The 23,002-nt window shown below is 34.0% G+C and overlaps 2 protein-coding genes across 4 annotated transcripts in view; one reads left to right on the forward strand and one right to left on the reverse strand.

Moving 5' to 3' along the window:
- The window catches only part of Glmn (glomulin, FKBP associated protein), a 50,528-nt gene extending 43,180 nt beyond the window's left edge, over positions 1-7,348 (forward strand). For 2 of the 3 annotated variants that reach the window (XM_015500891.2, XM_048814460.1), the window contains 3 exons: positions 5,913-6,036; positions 7,006-7,088; positions 7,182-7,348. In XM_015500891.2, coding sequence (XP_015356377.1) covers positions 5,913-6,036; positions 7,006-7,088; positions 7,182-7,298 — 324 coding nt within the window. In that variant the 3' untranslated portion in view covers positions 7,299-7,348. Of the gene's footprint in view, positions 1-5,912; positions 6,037-7,005; positions 7,089-7,181 lie in introns of those variants that run through there. The other variant, XR_007351704.1, reaches the window with a different exon arrangement.
- A 639-nt stretch (positions 7,349-7,987) lies between these two features.
- The window catches only part of CUNH1orf146 (chromosome unknown C1orf146 homolog), a 27,488-nt gene continuing 12,473 nt past the window's right edge, over positions 7,988-23,002 (reverse strand). The window contains exons 2-5 of the mRNA XM_015500843.2: positions 11,879-11,972; positions 9,605-9,773; positions 9,116-9,194; positions 7,988-8,332 (exon numbers count right to left, since the gene is read on the reverse strand). Of these exons, the coding sequence (XP_015356329.1) occupies positions 8,198-8,332; positions 9,116-9,194; positions 9,605-9,773; positions 11,879-11,972 (477 nt within the window). The 3' untranslated portion in view covers positions 7,988-8,197. The remainder of the gene's footprint in view (positions 8,333-9,115; positions 9,195-9,604; positions 9,774-11,878; positions 11,973-23,002) is intronic.

The raw sequence follows: 23,002 nt of genomic DNA on the forward strand, positions 1-23,002 counted from the left end.
CTTATGGCAAGAGTAATCAGTGTCTCAGAAGGAAAAGAGAAATATTCCAAAACATAATGGCCAGGTATTTTTCAAAATCAAGGACAGACATTAACTTACAAATCCAGTAAATCTCCAGCAGAAACACCACACTGAGAACCATTGTTATCAAACTAAAAATTACAGATGAAGAGAAAAACATGTAAAGAATCTAGAGGAAAAAATGACACATTACAGAAGAACAACAATAAGAATGATGTCTTATTTGAAGTGAAAGAAGCTTAAAGACAAAATTACCATTCTGAGATAAGACAAACAAAAAACCCAATATGAATCTGTGGTTTTGTAGCCCTTTAAACTGATCTTCAAGAATGAAGGATAAATAAAACATTTTCTTAAAGGAAAAAGAATTTTTTAAATTATTTTTTAAATTTTTTATTTTTTTATTTATATATGACAGCAGAATGCATTACAATTCTTATTCATCTAGGGCACAGATTTTCATAACTCTGGTTGTATACAAAATATATTCACATCAGTTCTTGTCTTCATACATGTACTTTGGATAATGATGATCACCACATTCCACCATCATTTCTGACCCCATGTTCCCTCCCTTCCCCTCCAACCCCTCTGCCCTATCTTGGGTTCATCTATTCCTCCCATGTTCCCTCTCCCTATCCCACTATGAATGAGCCTCCTTATATCAAATAAAATATTCAGCATTTGGTTATTTGATATTGGCTAACTTCACTTAGCATTGTCTTCTCTAACTCAATCCATTTATCTTTTTTAATAGTGTTTTCTTAATATTCTATTTTCCTTTGTTTTTTTTTTCTCTTTCCACGTTTTTTTTAAATATATTTTTTTAGTTGTAGATGGACACAGCATCTTTATTTTTGCTTATTTTTTTAATGTGGTGCTGAGGATCGAACTCAGGGTCTCACCACATGCAAGGCAAGTGTTCTACCACTGAGCTACAACCCCAGCCCCTCTTTCCACATTTTTTATTGATGCATTATAGTTGTACATAAGGATGGAATTTGTTACATATTCATTCGTACATGCACTCAATATAACATTATAATTTGGCCAACATCACTTCCTAGGACTTCCTTCCTCCCTCCTCTCCTCTCCCCCTGGGGTCCCTTTCCACTTCTGATCTCCCTCTGATTTTCATGAGATCCCTGCCTCCACATCTTTACTTTTTCCTCTCCAGCTTCCACATGAGAGAAACATTACCCTTGACTTTCTGAGACTGACTTATTTCACTTAACGTAATGGTCTCAAGTTCCATCCATTTATAGTGTTTTTTTTTTTTTTTTAAGAGATCCAGTAACCTAATGTAAGACAGAAAATATTCTTATTTTCATAGCTTCTTCACTCCTACATATTACAGTTCATCATAGGGAAGATTTGTAGAATTATACTGAACAGAATATGTAACAAATTTCCTTTAACCTAATTCTGGTATGTGTTTTTATTACCTGAAGTTTTATGGTTATGGGCTGTGTATTAAGACAAATTATCACCATCGAAAACAAGGTTTTAATATTAAAAACCTTTTAGATTTGCATTGTTCATTACAGTAGACAATAGCCATTGTGGTTATTGAAATTTTAAGTGGCATTGGATACTGCCATTTTAGATCACTATTTCTCAGCATATGATCCTAATCAATGGGGTTTTTGGTAAATTTCTGGATTCAGCTCCGTATCTATTCAGTGAAAACCTCTGAGTAAAGCAAGACATCTATATTTTTAACTAACATAGTGAAATTTGAGAACTTCCACATATTATGCATGAAAATATTTTTATGAGGTATCATTTGCAAATAATAGATGGTAATATTAACTAAAACTAAATAAAAACTGTGGAATGCAGCTGCATTGGTAGAGAAAAATTCCAGCTTAAAATGCTTATATTAGAAAAGGATTATTAAATGAATTTTCTGGTATGATTGTTTAAAGTTGCATGAAGATATAATCTGTTGATTAAAAAGGGACTATAAGTACAAACAGAAAAATAAAAAATTATAGGACAACGTATAAGTACATTTGAAAGCTTTAGTGAAATGGAATTTTTTTGATAGCACCATCTACTAAAAAAAAAAATAAAACCTAAGATCAGATAATTTTATCACACTTTCAAGAAACAGATAACTCAAATCTTATATGTTTCAAAGAGTAGAAAAAGAATTGTCATAACTGCTACTGTAAGTCTATTTGGGAAGATAGGGCCTTAATACCAAAACAAATAATATAGTAGTCCTCCGTTACCCACCATCTTGCTTCCTTCAGCTGCAGTTTACCCATAATCAAGCACAGTCCAAAAATACTAAATACAAAATTCCAAAAATAAATAGTTTGTAAGTTTTAAATTATACAATGTTCTGAGTAGCCCAAAATTATCCTTGTCCAGCATATCTGTACTACATATGTTACCTATTTGGAGGGGTCCTTTCTAAGAAATATTTGCTTAGCCCAAGAATGTCTTATAGAAATGATTTAATTTTAAGTTTTATATTAGGTCTGCGATCCATTTCAAATAAATTATTTATATGGTATAAAGTATGAATTAAAAGAATTTTCTTTTGACTTCAGCACTATTTGTTAAGAAGACTGTTTCCCAAACTAGTTGGATTATGTTGATACCTTTGTCAAAAATGAATTGAGTTGTATTTTGGACTCTGTTCTGTTCAGTCCTCATATGTCTATTTTTTTTTTTTGTTTTTATCAGTACCACATAGTCTTGACTACTGTGGTTTAATAGTATTTGTTTGTTTTGGTACTGACACATTGAGTCCAGGACCTCATACATTAAGCACAAAATCTACCATTGAATTATACATACCCTCGTCTGTACTAAGTCTTGAACTCAAGTAATGCAAGTCTGCCAAGTTTTTTCAAAATTGTTTTGGCTATTATAGGTCCTTTATTTTTGTCATATAAATTTTAGAATCATCATTGTCAATCATCTCTACCCACAAAGGGCTAATTTAAGATTCCATTTATGTGATATTCTGGAAAAGGCAAAAATTACAAAAACAAAAATCAGTGGCTGCTGGGGGTAGGGAAAAATAACAAAAGGACACAAACTTCTGGGGTCATGGAAATTCATGGTGGTGGTTATATGACGTATACATTTATTTTGAACTACATAGCTAAAAGAGTATATTTTAATGTAAATAAGTGATACCTAAATAAATCTGGCTTTAAAAAAACAGTAGAACAAGATTAGGCTCGATATTGCACTAGGCTAGAACTCCCCATGAATAAGCAAGTGCACCCATTAAATAAAAATCTGCTGTAATGTTTATTTTTGAATGATAGTTTTTTCTGCATTATATTTATATATTAATAAAATTATATCAGTGTTACATATAGGAAAGTTTTTTGGTAGATTTTTATTTCAACTATATAAATAAAAGTGTTTTGAATTGTGATGTGAAACATCACAACTGTGGGTCATAGTAGAAGTATTTTGAAAAGTACTACTGTAGAAAAACTTTTATCCTGTATGAAAAAGAAAACAGCAGTTTCAGTGCTGCATTGTTTGAAATATTGAAAAATTAGTAGCAGGCTAGGTGCGGTGGTGCATACCTGAAATCCCAGCAGCTTAGGTGGCCAAGGCAGGCAGATCTCGAGTTCAAAGCCAGCATCTACAATTTCGTGAGGCCCCAAGCAGCTTAGCAAGACCTTGTCTCAAAATACAAAAAATGCTGGGGATGTTGCTCAGTGTTTAAGTACCCCTGGGTACTTAATCCCCAATACAAAAAAAAAAAAAATAGTAGCAGGATAAATTATATACCAGGATTCCTATATGCCAATTAAAATTTAAAAATTAGAGATACAGCATAATTCAAAAGTACAACATAAACAAAAAAAGGAAACTGAAGCAAGATTATTCACAGTATTGTATAAAAATTGTATATGAAAACCGGTCATGTATTTTTAAGTGATACAGACATTAGGAAGCTAACCATGCAAGTCTGGATAATAACTACCTCTTGAATAAAAGGGAATTCAACCATATCTAGTGTTTTTATTTAAATATGAGAAAATGTTTTATTTTGATAAAGATAAATGTGGATTTAAAGGGTGTGTTATCTACATACTTTGTATTTGAATGTCATCAGTAACCTACCTAGAAGTGAAATCCATCAGTGGTAGTATGTTCCACCTGTAAGCTTAGAGGTGAAGGCAAAAGAGAAGGTTAAAGGGAAGGAGGTAGACAGAGAAGTTCTTTAAAGGAAAAAGCAGGGGCTGGGGGTGGTTGGATGAAGAGAGGTCAAAATAGGAGACAAGAGCAGTGGGTACATGTGATACATTAATATGCTTATTCTGTGGGACTGCAGTGGTTGAAGAAAATCCAGCTATAATACTGTATAAGTCATGTTTTCTATAAAAAGGTTAAGGAAACTTTGTGTTGATGGAAATTTAGAAGTGTATTTAAAATAATTTTTAAATTACACCACTAAAAACAGGTTTGTGGCTTTTAAAAAGACAGAATAATTAAGGTGGGAATATGGCTCAATAAGTGGTAGACTACTTGCCTAGAATCAGTGAGGCCCCAGGTTTGATCCCCAGTACTGGGGGGAAAACAAATAGGATAATTAAGTAAAAAGCAGTAATCAAAATTCCATCAAACATTGTTGATATTATACCTATATGCCCTTCTAGACTCTCTGCTGGCACATCTATAACATTTTGAAAAATAAAAATGAAGTCATACTCTAGGAATTATACGGCTGTATAACCTTTTCCTCATTTACCAATATGTACTGAAGAACAGTGCTTTTTATTGGCTGTGTAGTTATCCATTACGTAAATGTACCAGAACTTACCATTCTGCTGTGAAATGTTTTCATGAATTTCAATTTTCACTATTTAAACATTTTTTTTTAAAAAAAGCCATCTCTGCAGTAAAATCATTAGAACATACATCTTTAATTATTTCCCCAAGATAAATTTGTAGATGTTAAATGAAATAATAGGCATATTTCTGAGGTTTTGAATTTTTTTAGTTCTTCCCTAGAACTCTACTTTTCTTAGCAGTGTACACACGGGCAAATGAAAAGAACAGATTTAGATGAAAAGGAAATGTGACAGTTACTAATGTTACCAATTGTGTAATGTAAGTAAGTGTGATAGATTTTATCTGGAGGATTATAAGTAAAATTTTATATATGCTTGGCTCAAAATAAGTTCATTTAAAAATATTTTTTCAAGTGGTCCATTTCATTTTTATAGTTAGGGTAACTGGGTTGCTCTTTTACCTAAGATATTTTCCAGTATAAAGAGTACTTAGAAACTTAATAATGCCAGTGGATTTTCATTCTTTTTCTTCTTCATCCCCTTCTTTTAAAAATAAAGACTTTGTTAATATCCTCCTTTAGTACTGTATCTGGAAATGATCTTGAAATGCAAACTTCTCAGATATGAGACAACATAACCCTAAGCTGCCAAATTATATTTGTTTTTTTTTTTTTTTTAAAGTGTCCATCAATAGGAGAGAAAACAAATCATCTTGATCTGTAGCAAGGATATAAATTGAAGAGCCCAGGGTTGAATATTTAGGATAGAGTCATCATGGAATGGTTTGTATGGGAAGAGAAATGTTTCAAACCATGTAAAATTAGCATCAGATAATTTTCTCATTGGATAAAAATTAGAGCTCTCAAAAGTAGGAGCTAGCCAAAGGCAGCCGCAATGATAATGAGCATAGAGCCCTATGTATATTTTTGTTTCAACTGTTAATCATATAACATAATCAGCTTTGGTATAAAAGTGTTAAACATTAAATTATCTTGAAAAGCAAGGATCATGTTTCATTCATTTTTGTTTCTCCCACTCTTGAGTACATGTTTAGTAATAGGAAACTGGTAAGTATTGAATCAAATTACTAATTCTTCTATTAATTCTTCCTAACAGACTGGATTATGGACAGAACTTGGAAAGATTGAGAATAATTTCTTAAAGCCACTTCATACAGGACTTAATATGTCAAAAGCACATTATGAAGCAGAAATTAAAAATAGCCAAGAAAACAGCCAAGGTTAGTAATATGCAATTTTATTTTCATTAAGTTTCTCAAATTCTGGAACTACCAAACTCAAAAAGAACACTTTTTTGTACATTAACTTATGCCAAACAAGGGACCACAACAGCTGTGATTCTATTTTTAATTAAAATGATTCTTAGTTGATCTATAAGCCAATTACTATTGAAATTGGGTTAGTGAAAATTTAAACCAAGTTGAAGCATATTTTGTTTTAAAGCTCAAGTTCAGATTTAGTGTGGTTGTACTGCAAGTATTACCCTTTGAGTGCTATCATACTTTGTTCTGTATTGCTAGGTCAGTTCCCCCATCTCACTCCTGAGTAAATCTGAACAAATTATGAGAAAGAATCTTAGATCCAAAATTACTTTGTCAGAAATTCTGCTATAATAATCTTGTGATCTCTTCCATATATCTATGGTGATATTTTTAGAGGCATTACTAGAAATTTTCTCTTTTTCAGATTTATAATGACTATAATTCAGATTATACTCTAAAGAAAAGTTCATCCTATACATGACAAAATAATGTTTATCTAAAGCATTAATTCACATGTTACAGAATTGATACTTTTATTTGCTTATAATTCAATATAAATATTCTTAGAGCTGATGTTAAGATTCAATAATTTACACAAATAACTTGCACATTTTTTAATGATGAAGGTAGCTTATAAATGTATTATTAAAATCTGAGAGTTGTTTTACTTATTTATTTTGTGGGGGGTACTGAGGATTGAACCCAGGCCCAGGGATGCTTTACCACTGAGCTACATCCCCTGCCCTTTTTATTTTAATTTTGAGACAGGGCCTTACAAAGTTGCTGAGGCTGGCCTGAAATTTGCAATCCTCCTGCCTCAGCCTCTTGAGTTGCTGAGAATACAGGCGTGCACCATTGCACCTAGCTCTTGAAAGTTATTTTAATGGCTAAGTATGACATGATTTTTTTTTTTCCTTTCTCTTACAGCAGTCCAGAAGTCTAAGGATCGTTGTTCTGTAACTGTCGGTGGAGAAGAGATCCCTAATATGCCCCCTGAAATGCAACTTAAGGTGATTTGAAAATTTTTAAAGCTATATCAAGATGAAATCTTTTGTTTTGTTGTAAAGGCAGCATGAGCAACACTAATTTTCTTGGCATTACAGGTCCTACATTCAGCTCTTTTCACGTTTGATTTGATTGAAAGTGTTCTGGCTCGAGTAGAAGAACTCATTGAAATAAAAACAAAGTCTACCTCTGAAGAAAATGTTGGGATAAAGTAAAAGTGTTACTTTCTAAATAAAAACTAATAAAGTACATATGCTTTATTTAATACCTTTTATAAAAACAGTTTTACTAGAAAAAATACTAGCTTTTCTCAGTTGTCTGTTTCTATAATGACACATTATAGATTAGTATTCTTTGGTTTTAAAAAATTAAAATATTGCTTTTGAAAATCCAATACAAACTAATAATTTTGTACATTTCATAAAATGTTAAAATGCTTTATTCATTTATGTAGGGAGTTTGTAAAAACAGATTCACTTTCTGCCTAGTAGGTGTCTGTAACATTTAGAACTCCTAGTGTCGAGTTGGATACCATACCACTGTAAAAGTGTAGTAAGAAATTTTGAGTTCAGAACATTTGATTGTTTCTCTTAGTTTCCCTCTTTCCGGGCTCAAAAGCAGTCTTAAGGAAGAGTTCCGTCACCAACTCTCTAGCAGTTACAGTGTGAAAGTACCTGCAAAGATTAATTTTAGAATAACAGTTGCCCTTGTGGAAAACCTAAAAAATATACACAAATCTTCCTTTAGTCCAAGGAGCTAATTAGAAAAACATATTTTTTCCTACATGTTTGCACATACAGCTTAATTTGTATTATTAAGAAATTGCATGGGTTTTGTTTTTGTTTTGTAGTTCAACCCAAGGCCTTGTACATGGTAGGAAAGTGCTCTACCACTGACCCAGCCCCATAAGTTTTATAAGTATGTACCAATGACTTTCTATACATTAATTAAAGGAATCATTCAACAAAACTCCTAAAGTAAAATTACTTTTAATTGTATACATATTATTATTTTAAATCAATATAAACATCTTTAAAGAATATATTTCAACATTAGAATTTAACAGGTAAAATTTTTGTGATAGTCTTCCAAAATGATGCTTACAATTGGTACTTTAATTCGGGTTAATTGCATCTCCACCCAGTTTTATCTTTTGAAGCATTTTCCAAACAGGACTTTGTTCTATGATGTAAGCTTTAGTTGTTATCATTCTATAGCAGATGCTATCTATGTATGGTTTGGAGGTAGTCTGGAAGAAGATATAAACATGCAGCATTACTTACAGAAACCCAGCTATCTTTTTCAGTCACATAAAAAAATACCTAAATGTAATTCATTCAGCAAGTATCTCTGAATCACCTATAATTTAAAAAATACATGTGTTATTAGAGTAATACGAAAAACACCTGACTTCCATCTTCAGCAAATTTCAAATATAGCTGAAAAGCAGAATAGGATAGGGGATACATTCTAAATTTAAGACTAAGGAAGACCTGGGCTGGGGCTGGAGCTCAGTGGTAGTGCACTTGCCTGGCATGTGAAGGCACTGGGTTTGATTCTCAGCACTACATATAAATAAAATAAAGACCTATCAACAACTAAAAAAATATATTTAAAAGAAAAAAAAAGGAAGACCTAACTTTGCCTAAGGGAGTTCTGTGTATCTGGGTACACATACGAAAAGAAAGTGGGCAACTATGGAGAACATTCCATAAAACAATGTTTGTATTCAATTCATGACTGCAATCTAGGCAGTATATATATTTCAAAGTTTGAAGGAAGATGATACATATACAGCTAAATGTTCTTTTGGTCCAAACATTCACAAATGGATAGTAGCTACCACAAAAGATGAGGAGAAGCTGAGTTCAGGCTTGGGAAAGAGCTTTAAGCATGAAATAGCAAATTCTCTGAGTAAACAGAAGCTGAGTAGTTGTCAATCCTGCTTAAAAGGGCATGTAATTTGAAGTTAAAAACCTAAAAGTATACTAGTATTTGTATGTAAACATGTCTTCTTTCCCATGTGACTTACCTTGGCAATAGTGCACATAAGACTAATAGCATTTGCTGTGTTGTGTACTGGAAGTATCCGTAAGTTACTTCCCAGGAATCTGAAAAAAAAAAAAAATTGGTATTTTACAGAGATCATAACTTACTGGCATTTGCTCTCTTAAACAGGTGTAAAGAGGACATGAATCTCAATTGTAAAGTGTTTATTCATTATGTGTTTATTTCCAACTAATGCCACGGGATTTGAAGTGGCAATATACCCAGAATTTAACTTAATTTAAAAAGGGCTCACTTTTGGTTTAGTCTTGCAGAAGAAGCCCAGAAGTCCTTCCCAAAGCCCATAAGTCTTTCCCAAAAAGAGCCCATAAAGTTTATCTGGTAGCAAAACAAAACTCAGGCCTCCCTTTAAGAATTGCTAACTGAAGTAAACAATACAGTGTAAAAAAGAAAAAGGAAAAAAAGCAAAAAAAAAAAAAAAAAAAAAAAAACCCTGTAGTGCTGTTTTTCATACCTCTGCTGAATCCTGAACATCAGTTTCCATTCTTCAGGCCCATGGAGGGCAGCAAACAAAACCAAAAAACTATTTTTGTGAATATTAATAAACTTCTCAATTTTGTTTATAAATATTTCTTCAGCTGACATAATGCATTCTTTAGCGTCCATTAATAAAAATGCAACTCCTAGGAAAGGTAAAAGTCAATTTGTCATATAGAGCAAAATTTGTAAACTCAACAAAATCAAAAATAGATATAACAAAATATCCAGACCCTAAACTCATAAGGAGTAGAAATTATAACAATTCTTTTTTTTTTATAACAATTCTTAACAAAAATGATTTAGGTAGTTCTTTGAAGTACTCTAGTAAAATAATAATTTGCATAGTAGTGTTTTCCAGATAAGGCACTATCCATATGAGGGTAATGCCTAATTTTAGTTAAAAGCTTGACTGTATTTTAAAAGTTAATCCTTTATGTTACTTAAAAAAAATTTTTTTTTAATGGCTTATTAGAAAGTACATTCCAAAAGATACAGGTAAGCAGCCAGATGGAAAAGACACACAACAAAGTGTCTCAGATGAGGTCTCATGGAATTTCACTGTCCTCTCTGGGCCCACCACTTTCCAGGCACCTTCATGTGTTCGGCAATTCAGAATCTCTTCTGACTTTTATTTAATTATTTATTTATTTTTAAGATTTTTTTTTTTTAAGTTGTTGATAGACTTCTACTTTATTTATTTCTATGCAGTGCTGAGAATCGAACCTAGTACCTCACACATGCCAGGCAAGTATGCCACCTCTGAGCCACAACCCCAGCCCTCCCTGTGACTTTTAAAAGCTAGAAATCAACTAAAGAAAGGGTAGTCTTAAGCAAATATTCAATCATTTCTTGTTGGAGAAACCTTTCTACCAGAGCTTAAGTACTTATATAAATTAATATACTCAACAGATATCTTGGATCTCTGAAATAGTATGAGGCACATAAGAATAATCCTAGGGGGAAAACTTGATTGAATTATTGTTCTTTAAAAGATGTGGTAACGACAATCTGTGGAAATGACTTCATGATTATATAAAAACTGGATGAGCTTGAGCAAACTTATATAACCTCTGAATATATATTTCCTCCTCTGTAACATCAGAATAATAACCCTTTGTTAGTCCTGTCAAAAGGATTAAATAATGTATACAAAGGGCAAGAACATATAGTATGTCACCAAAAACACTTTACTTCTACCTGGAGGAGACTATTCAATCAGATGAAATGAATTTGAGACTCGAACACTTTCAGCCTGGAGGTCTTATTTTTAAGAGCTTTTGAAAGCACCAGTTTTCCAAAACCTCTGCTATAGTAAAGGTCTGTTTACAGCCTTCTTGATAAAATCCTTTATCTCCATCTCTTTAATGACTTCTGTTATTTCTCAAGCACAGGTGAAGCTGCCCCTTCCCATCTCTCCAACCTTTTATCCTAATTCCTGTACTTTGCCCATGACTCATGGTTGTACAGTTTTAAGATTTCAGGAATATTTATTTGTCCCCATACAATTCTTTAATATTTACTTATAACCTATTGAGTAAATTCTCATACAAAATCATGACAAAATATCTCATTTTGGTTTTGCATTCAGATTTTGACCATTGATGCATGTTGGCCTCTTGTCAATACAGTTCATACTTTAATATTATCGATTGATTATTGGGAGAGTAGCATTTCTATTTTCATCTTAGTTCCAAGGTGAGTATTTTTTCCCATCCTCCGTCAGACTCTCTTCGTTCTTTTTTTTTTTTAAGAGAGAGGAGAAAGAGAGAATTTTTTTAATATTTATTTTTTTCAGTTTTCGGTGGACACAACATCTTTATTTTATTTTTATGTGGTGCTGAGAATCAAACCCAGCGCCCCGCGCATGCCAAGCGATCGCGTTACCACTTGAGCCACATACATCCCCAGCCCTCTTGGTTCTTTTTTTAAAAAAATATTTCTTTAGTTATAGGTAGACACAATGCCTTTATTTTAATTTTTATGTGGTGCTGAGGATCAAACCCAATGCCTCACCCACACTAGGTGAGCACTCTACCACTGAGCCACAACCCCAGCCCCCTTGCTTCAGTTTTAACAACTGTAACCTAAAAAGGAATGTATTCTGTAATTGACCATCTGTGCTTCTTTGCAGCAACAACAGTTTAACACATTCACCTCTCCCTAAAGGTAATATGTTAACTATCACATGACTACTGACTTGCAAAAATTATTAGAATTTATATCAAGGCAGTTAGCAAATATACTATACCAGAAAGAGAAAATATGATTGATCCATTTTCCACTGTATCTGAATACCGAATCTTGTGGCTTTGATTTTCTAGGGCAGTTGCAATTTCATAAGTCTTTAAAAGAATTTTTAGAAATACAAACTTAAAGATATGCTTACAATACTTTTATTATAGTTAATGAAAAAAAATTTAAAGTTTAATACTTTATTTTATAATGTCACTTGTAAAGATTTGTTCATCAAAAGAGAAAATCTGTTCTCTATGGAGAAAAACACTTTTAAGAACAAAAATATTTAATCCTACTTAAACAATGATTGTATGTTTGGAAATGAGTTAATGTACTATAGATATGTTTGTTATTTGGGAGCAGAAATTAACAACAATATTGAAGAACTAACCCATGACAATCACAGAAATGAAAACTTAAAAAAAGGCTACTTGGAAATGAATTATGACATGTATTAATGTATAACTCTGGAAAATGGATGATAATGTATTTCTTAAATGGTTGACAAAACCACAAAATACCAGAAACATAGATGACCGCACAGGAGACAACCAATTCTCCAATTCATCAGTTTGTGTTAGTTATTTTAATGTACTCTTAAGAAGGCGAGTCAGAAAACATATGAAGACAGCATTACTATCTTCTGGCTTAAATACTATTTCAAAATTACCTCAATTCAGGACTGGGGCTGTAGTTCAGTGGCAGAGCACTTGCCTTGCACACGTGTGGCACTGGGTTTGATCCTCAGTGTCACATTAAAAATAAATAAAATAAAGGCATGCTATCCATCTACAACCACACACACACACACACAAAAAAAAAAACTTTATCATTAAAAAAAAAAAGTTACCGCATTCCCATTCTACCAAGAAATTAGATCATGTTAACCAAAATAACTAAAATCCTAGCAGTTAGGGCTGGGGTTGTAGCTCAGTGGTAGATCGCTTGCCCAGCACGTGTGAGGCATGGGGTTCAATCCTCAGCACCACATAAAAATAAATAAAATAAAGGTACTGTGTCCATCTACAAAATATATATATATATATTTATATAAATATATATATTCATTTATTTATTTTAAAATCCTAGTGGTAATAGTGTTTCCTAACTGGTTAAAACTCAAGCTTGTGAGTCTCCAAATGGATAAAAATATCTTAGATTAATTTTACATTTTCCTTCAGAACATGTATATTTTAAGCACACAGTCTAAAATTAAGTATAAAATATATGCTTCTCTTCCTTCCTAAGAGAGTATTTTTTGTGCTACTTATATCCTGACCTACAGTTCAACTATGGCCCTTTCTTCTGAGGTTTTAAAACTGTACATTGCTTTCAGCAATGGCAGATTAAGTAATTTAGGTCAACTCTCCTGCTGAAGGCAACTTGAAAAACTGGACAATTAAAAAAATCTGCTTGAATGCATCAGAGAGCTAGCAGGATAGTTAAAACCTATAAGGTGAAGTTCTATACAAAAATTCAAAGATATAACCCTAGCATTTAGGCCACATCTTCCCTGAGGGCATCTGACAATTCAGAAAGAGGCAGAAGAAAAGCTAAATGAAGTTTTTGACAAAAGTAGAGCAGCTCTCACTGGGAATGAAGCCTAACTTCAAACCATTTCAATCCCAGAAATTATATTAAGATGATACTGAATTACTAGTACTCCCAAGTACCTTCCAGAAGCATTCCCTAGAGCAACATTTCTCAGTCTTCTCTATCAGTTTTCTCTTTCTTCTTTATAGAACAAAGAAAACTATTTGAGTGACTATTTTTTTAATTCTCCCATAACTAATGTCATTCTACATGCATAGGAGATAAAGTTAATTCATCATATACAATAAGCAACTGATGGCTAGGGTTGCCAGATTTAGCAAATAAAAATGCAAAATATTGGGCTGGGGATGTGGCTCAAGTGGTAGCGCGCTCGCCTGGCATGCGTGCAATCCGGGTTTGATCCTCAGCGCCACATACAAACAAAGATGTTGTGTCCACTGAGAACTAAAAAATAAATATTAAAAAAATTCTCTTTCTCTCTTAAAAAAAATGCAAAATATCCAGTTAAATTTGAATTATAAATAATTATGTAATTTTTAGTGTAGATATAACTCATGCAATATTTCGGACAAACCTACATTAAATGCATTACTCACCTGAAATTCAAATTCTGTTTAACCTGGCAAATAGGGAATTAGTGGTTCATTCTCTCACAGAATTAAGACTTCTCTAGAGAAATCCAATATTACTTTAGGCCTCCAATTGCTTCTACAATCTTTCAAATAAAAATTCCAACACAATAAAAAATAATCAGACAGGTCTGGGGCTGTAGCTCAGTGGTAAAGCACTTGCCTCACTGGGTTTGATCCTCAGCACCACATAAAATGAATAAAATAAAGATATTGTGTCCATTTACAGATAAAAGATTTTTTAAAAAAAATTTTAAAGGTGAGAAGAGCATAGATAGAATAACAGGAAAAGGAATGAAGACTTGAAAGTATGATTCTTAACTGATGAGTATGAAAGGTACACATGAATCAGTTATTGGCAACAGTGTTAAGAATAACTTCAGGCAGATTATGAGGACCCCATATATGCTATGCTGAAGAATTTGAATCATATCTTACTGGGGGGCCAACTAAAAGTGATAATAAAAAGGAAATAAGAAAGGTAAAATTAAGAAGTAATGAATTGAGAGAAATAAGTTTAAGAGCTGATATATTGGGCTGGGCGTGTAACTCAGTGGTAGAACATTTGCCTAGCATGTGCTAGACTCTAGTTTCAATCCCATTACTGGAAAAAAAAATACAGTAGATTCTTCAAAATAAATGGGAAGTTAAGATTAGATTTTCTAAAATATGTTTCACAGATTATTAATCCCATGAAATAGTCCCAAAAAATATTCCTTAGTCATAAAATTAACACGAAATATTATTTTGTCTCCTTTGGGGGGGTTTCACAATACGTTTAAACATATTAAAGCCTCTGAAGAGGAGTACAGAAAAAAACAAACAAAAAAAAACCTTGTTCAACTTTGTTTATACCAGTATTCCAAATAAAATCCGTACAATAATCCTTCCTGAATATATAATATCTATTAATGTGTTGAGAGCCACAGCCCAAGGGGCCCCAGCAAACTTCCAGCTGCCAGCTGACCATTGGCTCACAGAGGCCCCAGCAAACTTCTAGCTACCAACTGATTGGCTCCTCTGGGGTGATGCTCATTGGGCTGTTTCCCTGCCCTTTCAGACCACAGAGCTGCTCATTGGGGGACTTTTTTGGCTCCGCCCACGCAACCCAGCCAATAGGCCACAAAAGCAGGAGGAATGGGGGAGGTTGAGAGGCTTGTGGGAAGTCGGTGGTGGCAGTTGGGCTCTGAGGGAATTCCTGAAGAGCTATGTGGTGCGTGTGTTCTAAAAATAAAGTTTGTTTCTTTTGACAAGTGGCTCCTGAATTGTGCCCAGCCAGACTGCGGCATTAATGTCCTTTAAAACTAGTATTAGGAGCTGGGGCCATAGCTGAGAGAGTGCTTGCCTAGCACAGGTGAGGCACTGGGTTCCATACTCTGCACCACATTAAAAGAAAAAGTAAATAAAATTATTAAAAAATATATATTTTAAAAAACTAGTATTACATCTAGAAAATCTACTCATATGAAAGTAAATATAAATTTAAACAGATATGAAAAAGGGCACTTAATAACTAGTAGTTCACAATAGAATTAAAAGAAGGCCAATATGAAAATTTCACAGAAATGGCAAATTTCATTATTAAGTTCAGCTTAATAAATTTAACAGCTCTTATTAAATGGGTATTTGTAAAATTATAACATATACTCAGAATAAAGTATAAAAACCTAGTAGAGGAAAAACCCACATTTTTAAAAAGATTATGAACACAGAAATTGAGTAAGAACCCAATTCCTCCTCCCCCCTTTTTTTAACATTGGGAATCCAACACAGGACCTTGTTTGTGATAGGTCAGTGGTCTATCACTGAATTATATCCATAGCCCAGGAAAATCCTTTAATAACTTCAAGTACAAATAATTTCCAAACTACATAAACTGTTAGGCACACAAGGAATTTGGAGTAGCAGTGAGGAGGAAAACTATCCTAATTCCTATGAAAATAACATTAAAAAGAAAACTATAGATCATCACTCTTTGGTAAATAATGATACAAAAAAATAGCAAACCAAATTTCAAAAGAATAGAAGAAAAATCCACAATTACCAGGTACTTTAATTAAGAAATGCAAAGATAGTTATTTAGGTTCTTATCAACAGATAACACTAAGCATGTATTTTAAAAATAATGCACTTATTTCTGATTAAGAGGAAAGACAGCATAAATTAAGCTGAGATGAATATTTTTTGACAATTGGTAACATCATATATAATAAAACACTGGAGATATTCCCATTAAAATGAGAAATTGTTTTGGTTGCTCTGGTCACAGCAAAAATAAAAATAAGAGATAGCTATCAGAAATTCTCATTAATTACAAATTTTCACTAACTACCTTGAAAACCCAACAGAATCAGCTAATAACATATTATGAAAAGTCAGTGCAGAGATTAAATATAAAACAGATTACCACAAATTAAATTTTCCCCATATATGTAGATTGAAAACATTGGTGGAAGACAGTATATTGGACTTTATAATATTAACAAAACTTCAATATTCTAGGTACTTAATAAGAAACAGGAACAATCTAAAAACAGAAATTAAGACTTTCTTTGATGGGCTTATTAGTAGAGTGAACGTGAATAGGAAAAAAATCAATAGAAACCCCCAAAACTGAAAAGCAAAGAGATCAAAAAGCAGCTGAGGGTAGGGGGCATATCCAGGGACTAACTATAAAAAGTGTAACATGCATATGGGACTATCAGAAAGAGAAAAATAAAGTGAAAGGCACTAAAAAAAAATGAAGCAATAACTGATAATTTCCTCAAATTAATGTCAGACACCAAATCATATAATCATATATCCAGGAAGCTCAAGGAACATTAAGCAAGAAAAATTCCAAAAAGGTATACTTAGGCACATCATATACTTAGGCACAACTGTTGAAAAAATTCTGGAAAGAAACCAGCTGACTGTAAGAGGAGCAAAGATAAAAATTACATGATTATCCCTCACAAGCTAGAGCTGCAAGAGATTGGTGTGAGATGTTTAAACTGGTGAAAAAAACACTGATCTAAATTCTGTATTTAAGAAATTACCCTTCAAAAGTGAACAAGAGTATACTCATGTTTATAGCAAGCACAATTCACAACAGCCGAACTATTGAGTCAGTGTAGGTATCTGTCAATGAATGAACGGATGAAGAAAATGTGGTATACATACACAATGAAGTTTTGTTCAGTCATAAAGAAGAATAAAATTATGACATTTACAGGAAAATGGATTGAACTTGAGAACATTATGTTAAGCGAAATAAGCCAAATTCAGAACGTCAAGCATTTTCTCTCATATGTGGAAGCTAAAGGGGAAAAAGGAAAAGAAAGGCATTGGCACAGGTGGGAGAATCTCATGAAAAGTGAAGAGAGACCAGTAAAGGAAAGGGAGCCAGAGGACACAGCCACCTCAGAATGTGTGTATTTTCCCTGGGATGGGAGAACAAAAAGCAGTCACCCATAGTGTGTAAACGGATCTGATCTTTCTCCAAGCAGCCAGGCCCGCATGTCCCCAAACAGTGGTTCAAGGCTCCAAAACTAATGTTACTACCCTTCAGGAAAACAATCACATTTGGAAAAATAAAAGACCCAAGATAGCCAATGCAATATTGAGCATGAAGACTGATGTAGGAGTAGAGAGAAAGGGGAAATACTGAAGAACAATACTGTCCAAATTGTATTGCTATATCATGTGCTTGTATAGAGATGTAAACAATGAATCCCATTATATATCATTATAATGCACAACAAAAAACATGGGGAAAAAACTGAAGGAGAGAAAGAAGATTAGAGGAACTCAGAATTTTACCTAGTGTTCCAAGAGACTGAATCAAAACACAAGGTGTGCTGTCACATGTTAATATAGTGGGGCCACAGAAAAGCACTGAAGTACAACTCTAGGGAGACAGTAACCAGGTAAAACCCAGAAAATACTGGTTTTCAGAATAATAAGAAAAATAATAAGAGAAATGGAACGCATAAACACTGAGTGCCATATAGCTCAGTAGGGAGAAGAAGCACCCCCTTGACAGGCTGAAACAGACTCTTAGCAAACTTTAGGGGGCAGAGTTTTCCAACAAGCAAATTACACAGTCTGAGCAGATCACAATCATGAACTAGTGTGGGAAAAGAGGTTCCCTGCACTTCCCAGCAGATTTGGATAGTGCTGTAATAGGGAGCCACCTTAAGAAGAGTTCCATGATCTGAGCTTACTGCATGGGAGATCCCAAACCACTGCATTTCTTAAATCTCCCAAGACTCAACAGCCTCTTCTCTTCACTGGCTTAGTGGGTGTCCATTCCAAGAAAGTCAAAGAGACATAAATCCACTGATGGGATTTAGCAATGGGATATGTGGTTCGATCCTCAGCACCACATACAAATAAAGATGTTGTGTCCACTGAAAACTAAAAAATAAATTTTAAAAAATCTCTCTCTCTCTCTCTCTTTAAAAAAAAAAAAATTGGCAGATTGACCTCTGTGACAAGTAGCAAGACAGCTGTGTGTGGATTTGCAAGGGGGCTGGGTCTGGGAGAGGTACAGGTGGGTGTGGCAGACTGCTTAGGGCTCTCTACCTTAGTTCAAAACCCACTGGCTTGGTAGCTTCCCTCATGCACAGAGGTATTCAGAGAATAGCCACCACAATTTGGTCATTTGCCACAACCCCAAGCACATGACTGAGGATCTTGGGAACAGAGATGCGCAATCTGGATTGGTCCACAGGCTTGGTGGGTGAGAGGGTTTGGCCAGCAACTCAGATTGATACTGAGCCACTGGCCCTGGATGCAAAAGACAGAGGCCTCAGGCCCTGCTTAGGACAACTTTGCCTTAGTCTGCGCTGGTGGAAAAAGAGGGGCAGGGTTCAGCCTACAGATGTCCTAATTGGTCTGACCTGTTTAGGCTGGGACTAAGAACCAACACACTGGACTGCACCTATAATCTACAACCCCTAGATACCTGGTAGATTCCAAAGTTAGAGACTTCTAAAAGAACTGTCTTGCCAAGCACAGTGGCGCACGCCTGTAATCCCAGTGTCTCAGGAGGTTGAGACAAGAGAATCCTGAGGCCAAAGTCAGCCTCAGCGAGAGTGAGGTGCTAAGCCACACAGGGGGGCCTGTCTCTAAATAAAATACAAAATAGGGCTGGTGATATGGCTCAGTGGGTCGAGTGCCCCTGAGTTCAATCCTTTATACAAAAAAAGCAAAAAAAAAAAAAAAACAAAAACAAAACTGTCTCCATTTTAAATTCTTGGCAAGGAAGAATCATTCTTTATTCTGCCATTCTAGTTAGTTTTCCCTATTTTATACTATTATCTAATTTTATGTATTTTTTAAACTCTAGATTTTTCTCTCCTTTCTCATTTTTATTCCATTATCTTTTTTTCTTTCTCTCATCATTTCTTACTCTTTCTACCCATTATAATGTACCTTTATATTAATTTTACGTTCATTAATGCCTATCTTCTCTTTGGCTAGTGGAGTTGTAGAAGTTATTTTCAACATGTTTTTATTTTATGATGATATCTGGTTTTCTTTTTAAGTTCTTGCTATCACTGGTGGTTATTTTCTCCTCTCAAAGTAGTGCTAGGGCTTGAACCCAGCACTTTGAAAATGTTGGGTGGGTGCTTTGATGCTAAGATATACCTCCAACCCAGTTGAGAGAAATTGTACCTTACCCCATCTAAGACCTAATCCTACTCAATCCTTGATGCACCCATAAACTTAAATAGTGGAGGCAAAATCACCCTGATGATGACCCAGCCCCAAATGTGAGGAGAGCCTAAAGATTGACTACTGAATATTCACCTTACCTCCACCCCCAGAAACACCTCACCCATGAGGAGCCTAGTACAGGTCACTCCCAAACCTTCTCAGATTATAAAGTGCAAACAAGTCAGGAGGAGTAATATGGGGTGTATACCTCACATATTCAACTATCTACATCATACCTACCTGAACTAGCAGAGGGTCCCCACTTACACAAGTCCAACAGAGAAAGTAGGTGTCCCCCCCCCACCAGGTTCCAACAGAGTACACACAGAGTCATCGAAACATAATAAGAATAGCCTAAGAAGCTACAGGGAAACCACAATACAAAATCCAAATGAAATTAATCTCAACACTACACAACAAATCGATGTTCCAAGGTACACTATAAAGAGAAGGCTGCATCTCAACAGATGCACAATCTCAACACAGATGAGAAATAAGAGAAAAACAAGGCAACATGATGCCTCCAAAAGTTCAAAACTCCCCAATAAATGAATCCACGGGTAACAAAATGGATGAAATACCAAAGAATTTTTTTTAAATGATTGTTGAAGCAATCAATGAACTCAAAAAAGATACAAATAAACAACCAAATGAATTAAGGAAGACAATGCAGAATATGAAAGAGCATTTTTATAAAGATCCTGAAAAAGAACCAAACAGAAATCTTTGGAATGATAAGCTTAATACATCAAATAAAAAGCTCAGTTGAAAATCTCACCAATAGACTAGATCCAGCAGAAAGAATATCAGGGCTTGAAGACAAGGTAAGATGAGTAGGAAAAATAAGAAACTATGAATAGAATGAACAACTTCTCTGGGACAACATTAAGACCAAATTTAAGACTCATAGGTCATGGTTTAGATATGATGTGTCCCCCAAAAGCTCATTTGTGAGACAATATAAGAAAGTTTAGAGGTGAAATGATTGGATTAGGAACACTTTAACTTAATAAGTATACCAGTCCACTGATAGAGCTTAACTTAGTGGTATATATCTTATGTATGAGTGTTTATATATGTATGTTTATAAGTAAAGTGAATCACAACAATGATACAAGGAACAGGAGGATTATTTTATTATTGTAAAATAATAAAATATATCTATATCATACCTACCTGAACTACTCACACTGTCTATGAAACAGTATAGTGTTATTTGAAAGTAGATTCATGTTAGTTATAAGTGTGTAATGCAAATTTTACAGTGACCAGTAGAAGAAGTAGTACTATTATGCTAAGAAAGGAAAGAAAAATGGGATGATATTCTCAGGCTAAAACTACAAAAGGCAAAAAGAATGCAAGAACAAAACAGAAATAAAGAACAAAATCAACAAATTGAGAGCAATATTAAATAAAGTAGATTTAATATAAATATATCAATAATTGATGGCCCCTGGGAGTTCTTGAATGTCCTCCGCGGCTACTTCTGAGTTAGATACATCTACTGAGAACACAGAAGACATTTCATCATCTGAATCAAATCCAAAGAACATCTGATATTTCTTTTGTGCAAAGACAAATAATCACTTTAGCATTAAAAAAAGAAAGAAACTTCTGCATTTCTACAGGGGAGCATGTTAGAGCATTCATAAAAATAAGACCATTACTGCAATTTTATACCTGGATTAGAGGAAATGTGGAGAGTATTATAAAAAAGTTTTTGTTATTTCTAATGCTGATTAATATGAGGTTTTGCTCTAAAATTATTGTAGTAAATAGGGTTTAGGGGCTGGGATTGTGGCTCAGCGGGGCTGGGATTGTGGCTCAGCGAATGGTAGAGCGCTTGCCTAGCACGTGCAAAGCCCTGGGTTTGATCCTCAGCACCACATAAAAAAAAATAAACAAAATAAATGCATTGTGTACAAATAAAAAATTTTTAAAATAGGGTTTAAAGTCTTCTATTAAAGTGGTACCGTTAGCCAGGTGTGGTGACACAAGCCAGGTGTGGTGGCGCATGCCTGTAATCCCAGCAACTCGGAGGCTGAGGCAGGAGGATCATGAGTTCAAAGCCAGCCTCAGCAATGGTGAGGCACTAAGCAACTCAGTGAATCCCTGTCTCTAAATAAAATAAAATAAAATAAAATAAAAGGACTAGAAATGTGGCCCAGTGGTCGAATTCCTGAGTTCAATCCCTGGTACCAAAAAAAAAAAGTACTGTTACTCAGAACAGTAGAGGACACACATTGAGTGAAAGTATCAATACCTGGATATTCACCTAGCCTGGGACTCTTTTTTTTTTTTTTTTAAAGGGAGAATTTTTTTTATCTTTATTTTGTTTATTTATTTTTATGTGGTACTGAGGATCTAACCCAGGTCTCATACATGCGAGGCGAGCACTCTACCACTGAGTCACAACCCCAGCCTGCCTGGGACTCTTAAGAGAAAGAAGGTCACCAAATAGTTCCTTGCATAAAAGTAGAAGTAATAAAGATCCCAGCAGATGGATAGAAACAAAAGCAATATGAAAATTCAGGGGAACAAACCACCCAAAGGGCCCAAAACACTTCAAACAAATGATCCCATTGACACCATAATGGAAGAAATATTGAAAATTTAGAAAGTTCATAGTGAAAATTTTCCATAAGCTAGAAGAAAATGTAAATAATTAACTTAGAAAACACAGGAGGTGAAAGATCATTTCAATAAAGAGATTCTGAAAAAGTGCCAAACAGAAATCCTTAGAAATGAAAGACTCAATAAATCAAATTCAAAATTCAATGAAACATATCACCAATAGATTAGATCATTTTGAAAATAGATTCTCAGTCTTAAAGACAAAGTGCATAATTTTGAAAATAAAGTTGACAATAAAGAAAAGATGTTAAGAGACCATGATCAGAATATTTAAGAAATCTAGGATAACAGTAAGGCACCAAATCTAAGAATCATTTGCATAGAAGAAGGCTCCAGTGAATACACAATGAAATAATATAAGAAAAATCTTCCAAATCTCAGAAACAAGATGGAAATCCAATTATAAGAACCTACAGAACCCCAAATAGTCAAGATCAAAAAAGATCCTCTCCAAGACACATTATAAAGAAAATGCCTAATATATAGACTAAAGACAGAATTTTTAAAGCTGCAAGAAAAAAATAGCAGGTCACATTTGGAGGTAGCCAATTCAGATTTCAACTGATTTTTCAACTCAGAACCTAAAAGGCAGGAGGATTTGAAATTATATATATATA

The sequence above is a fragment of the Marmota marmota genome, unplaced genomic scaffold (assembly GCF_001458135.2).
Source record: "Marmota marmota marmota unplaced genomic scaffold, marMar, whole genome shotgun sequence".
NCBI lineage: Eukaryota > Metazoa > Chordata > Mammalia > Rodentia > Sciuridae > Marmota > Marmota marmota.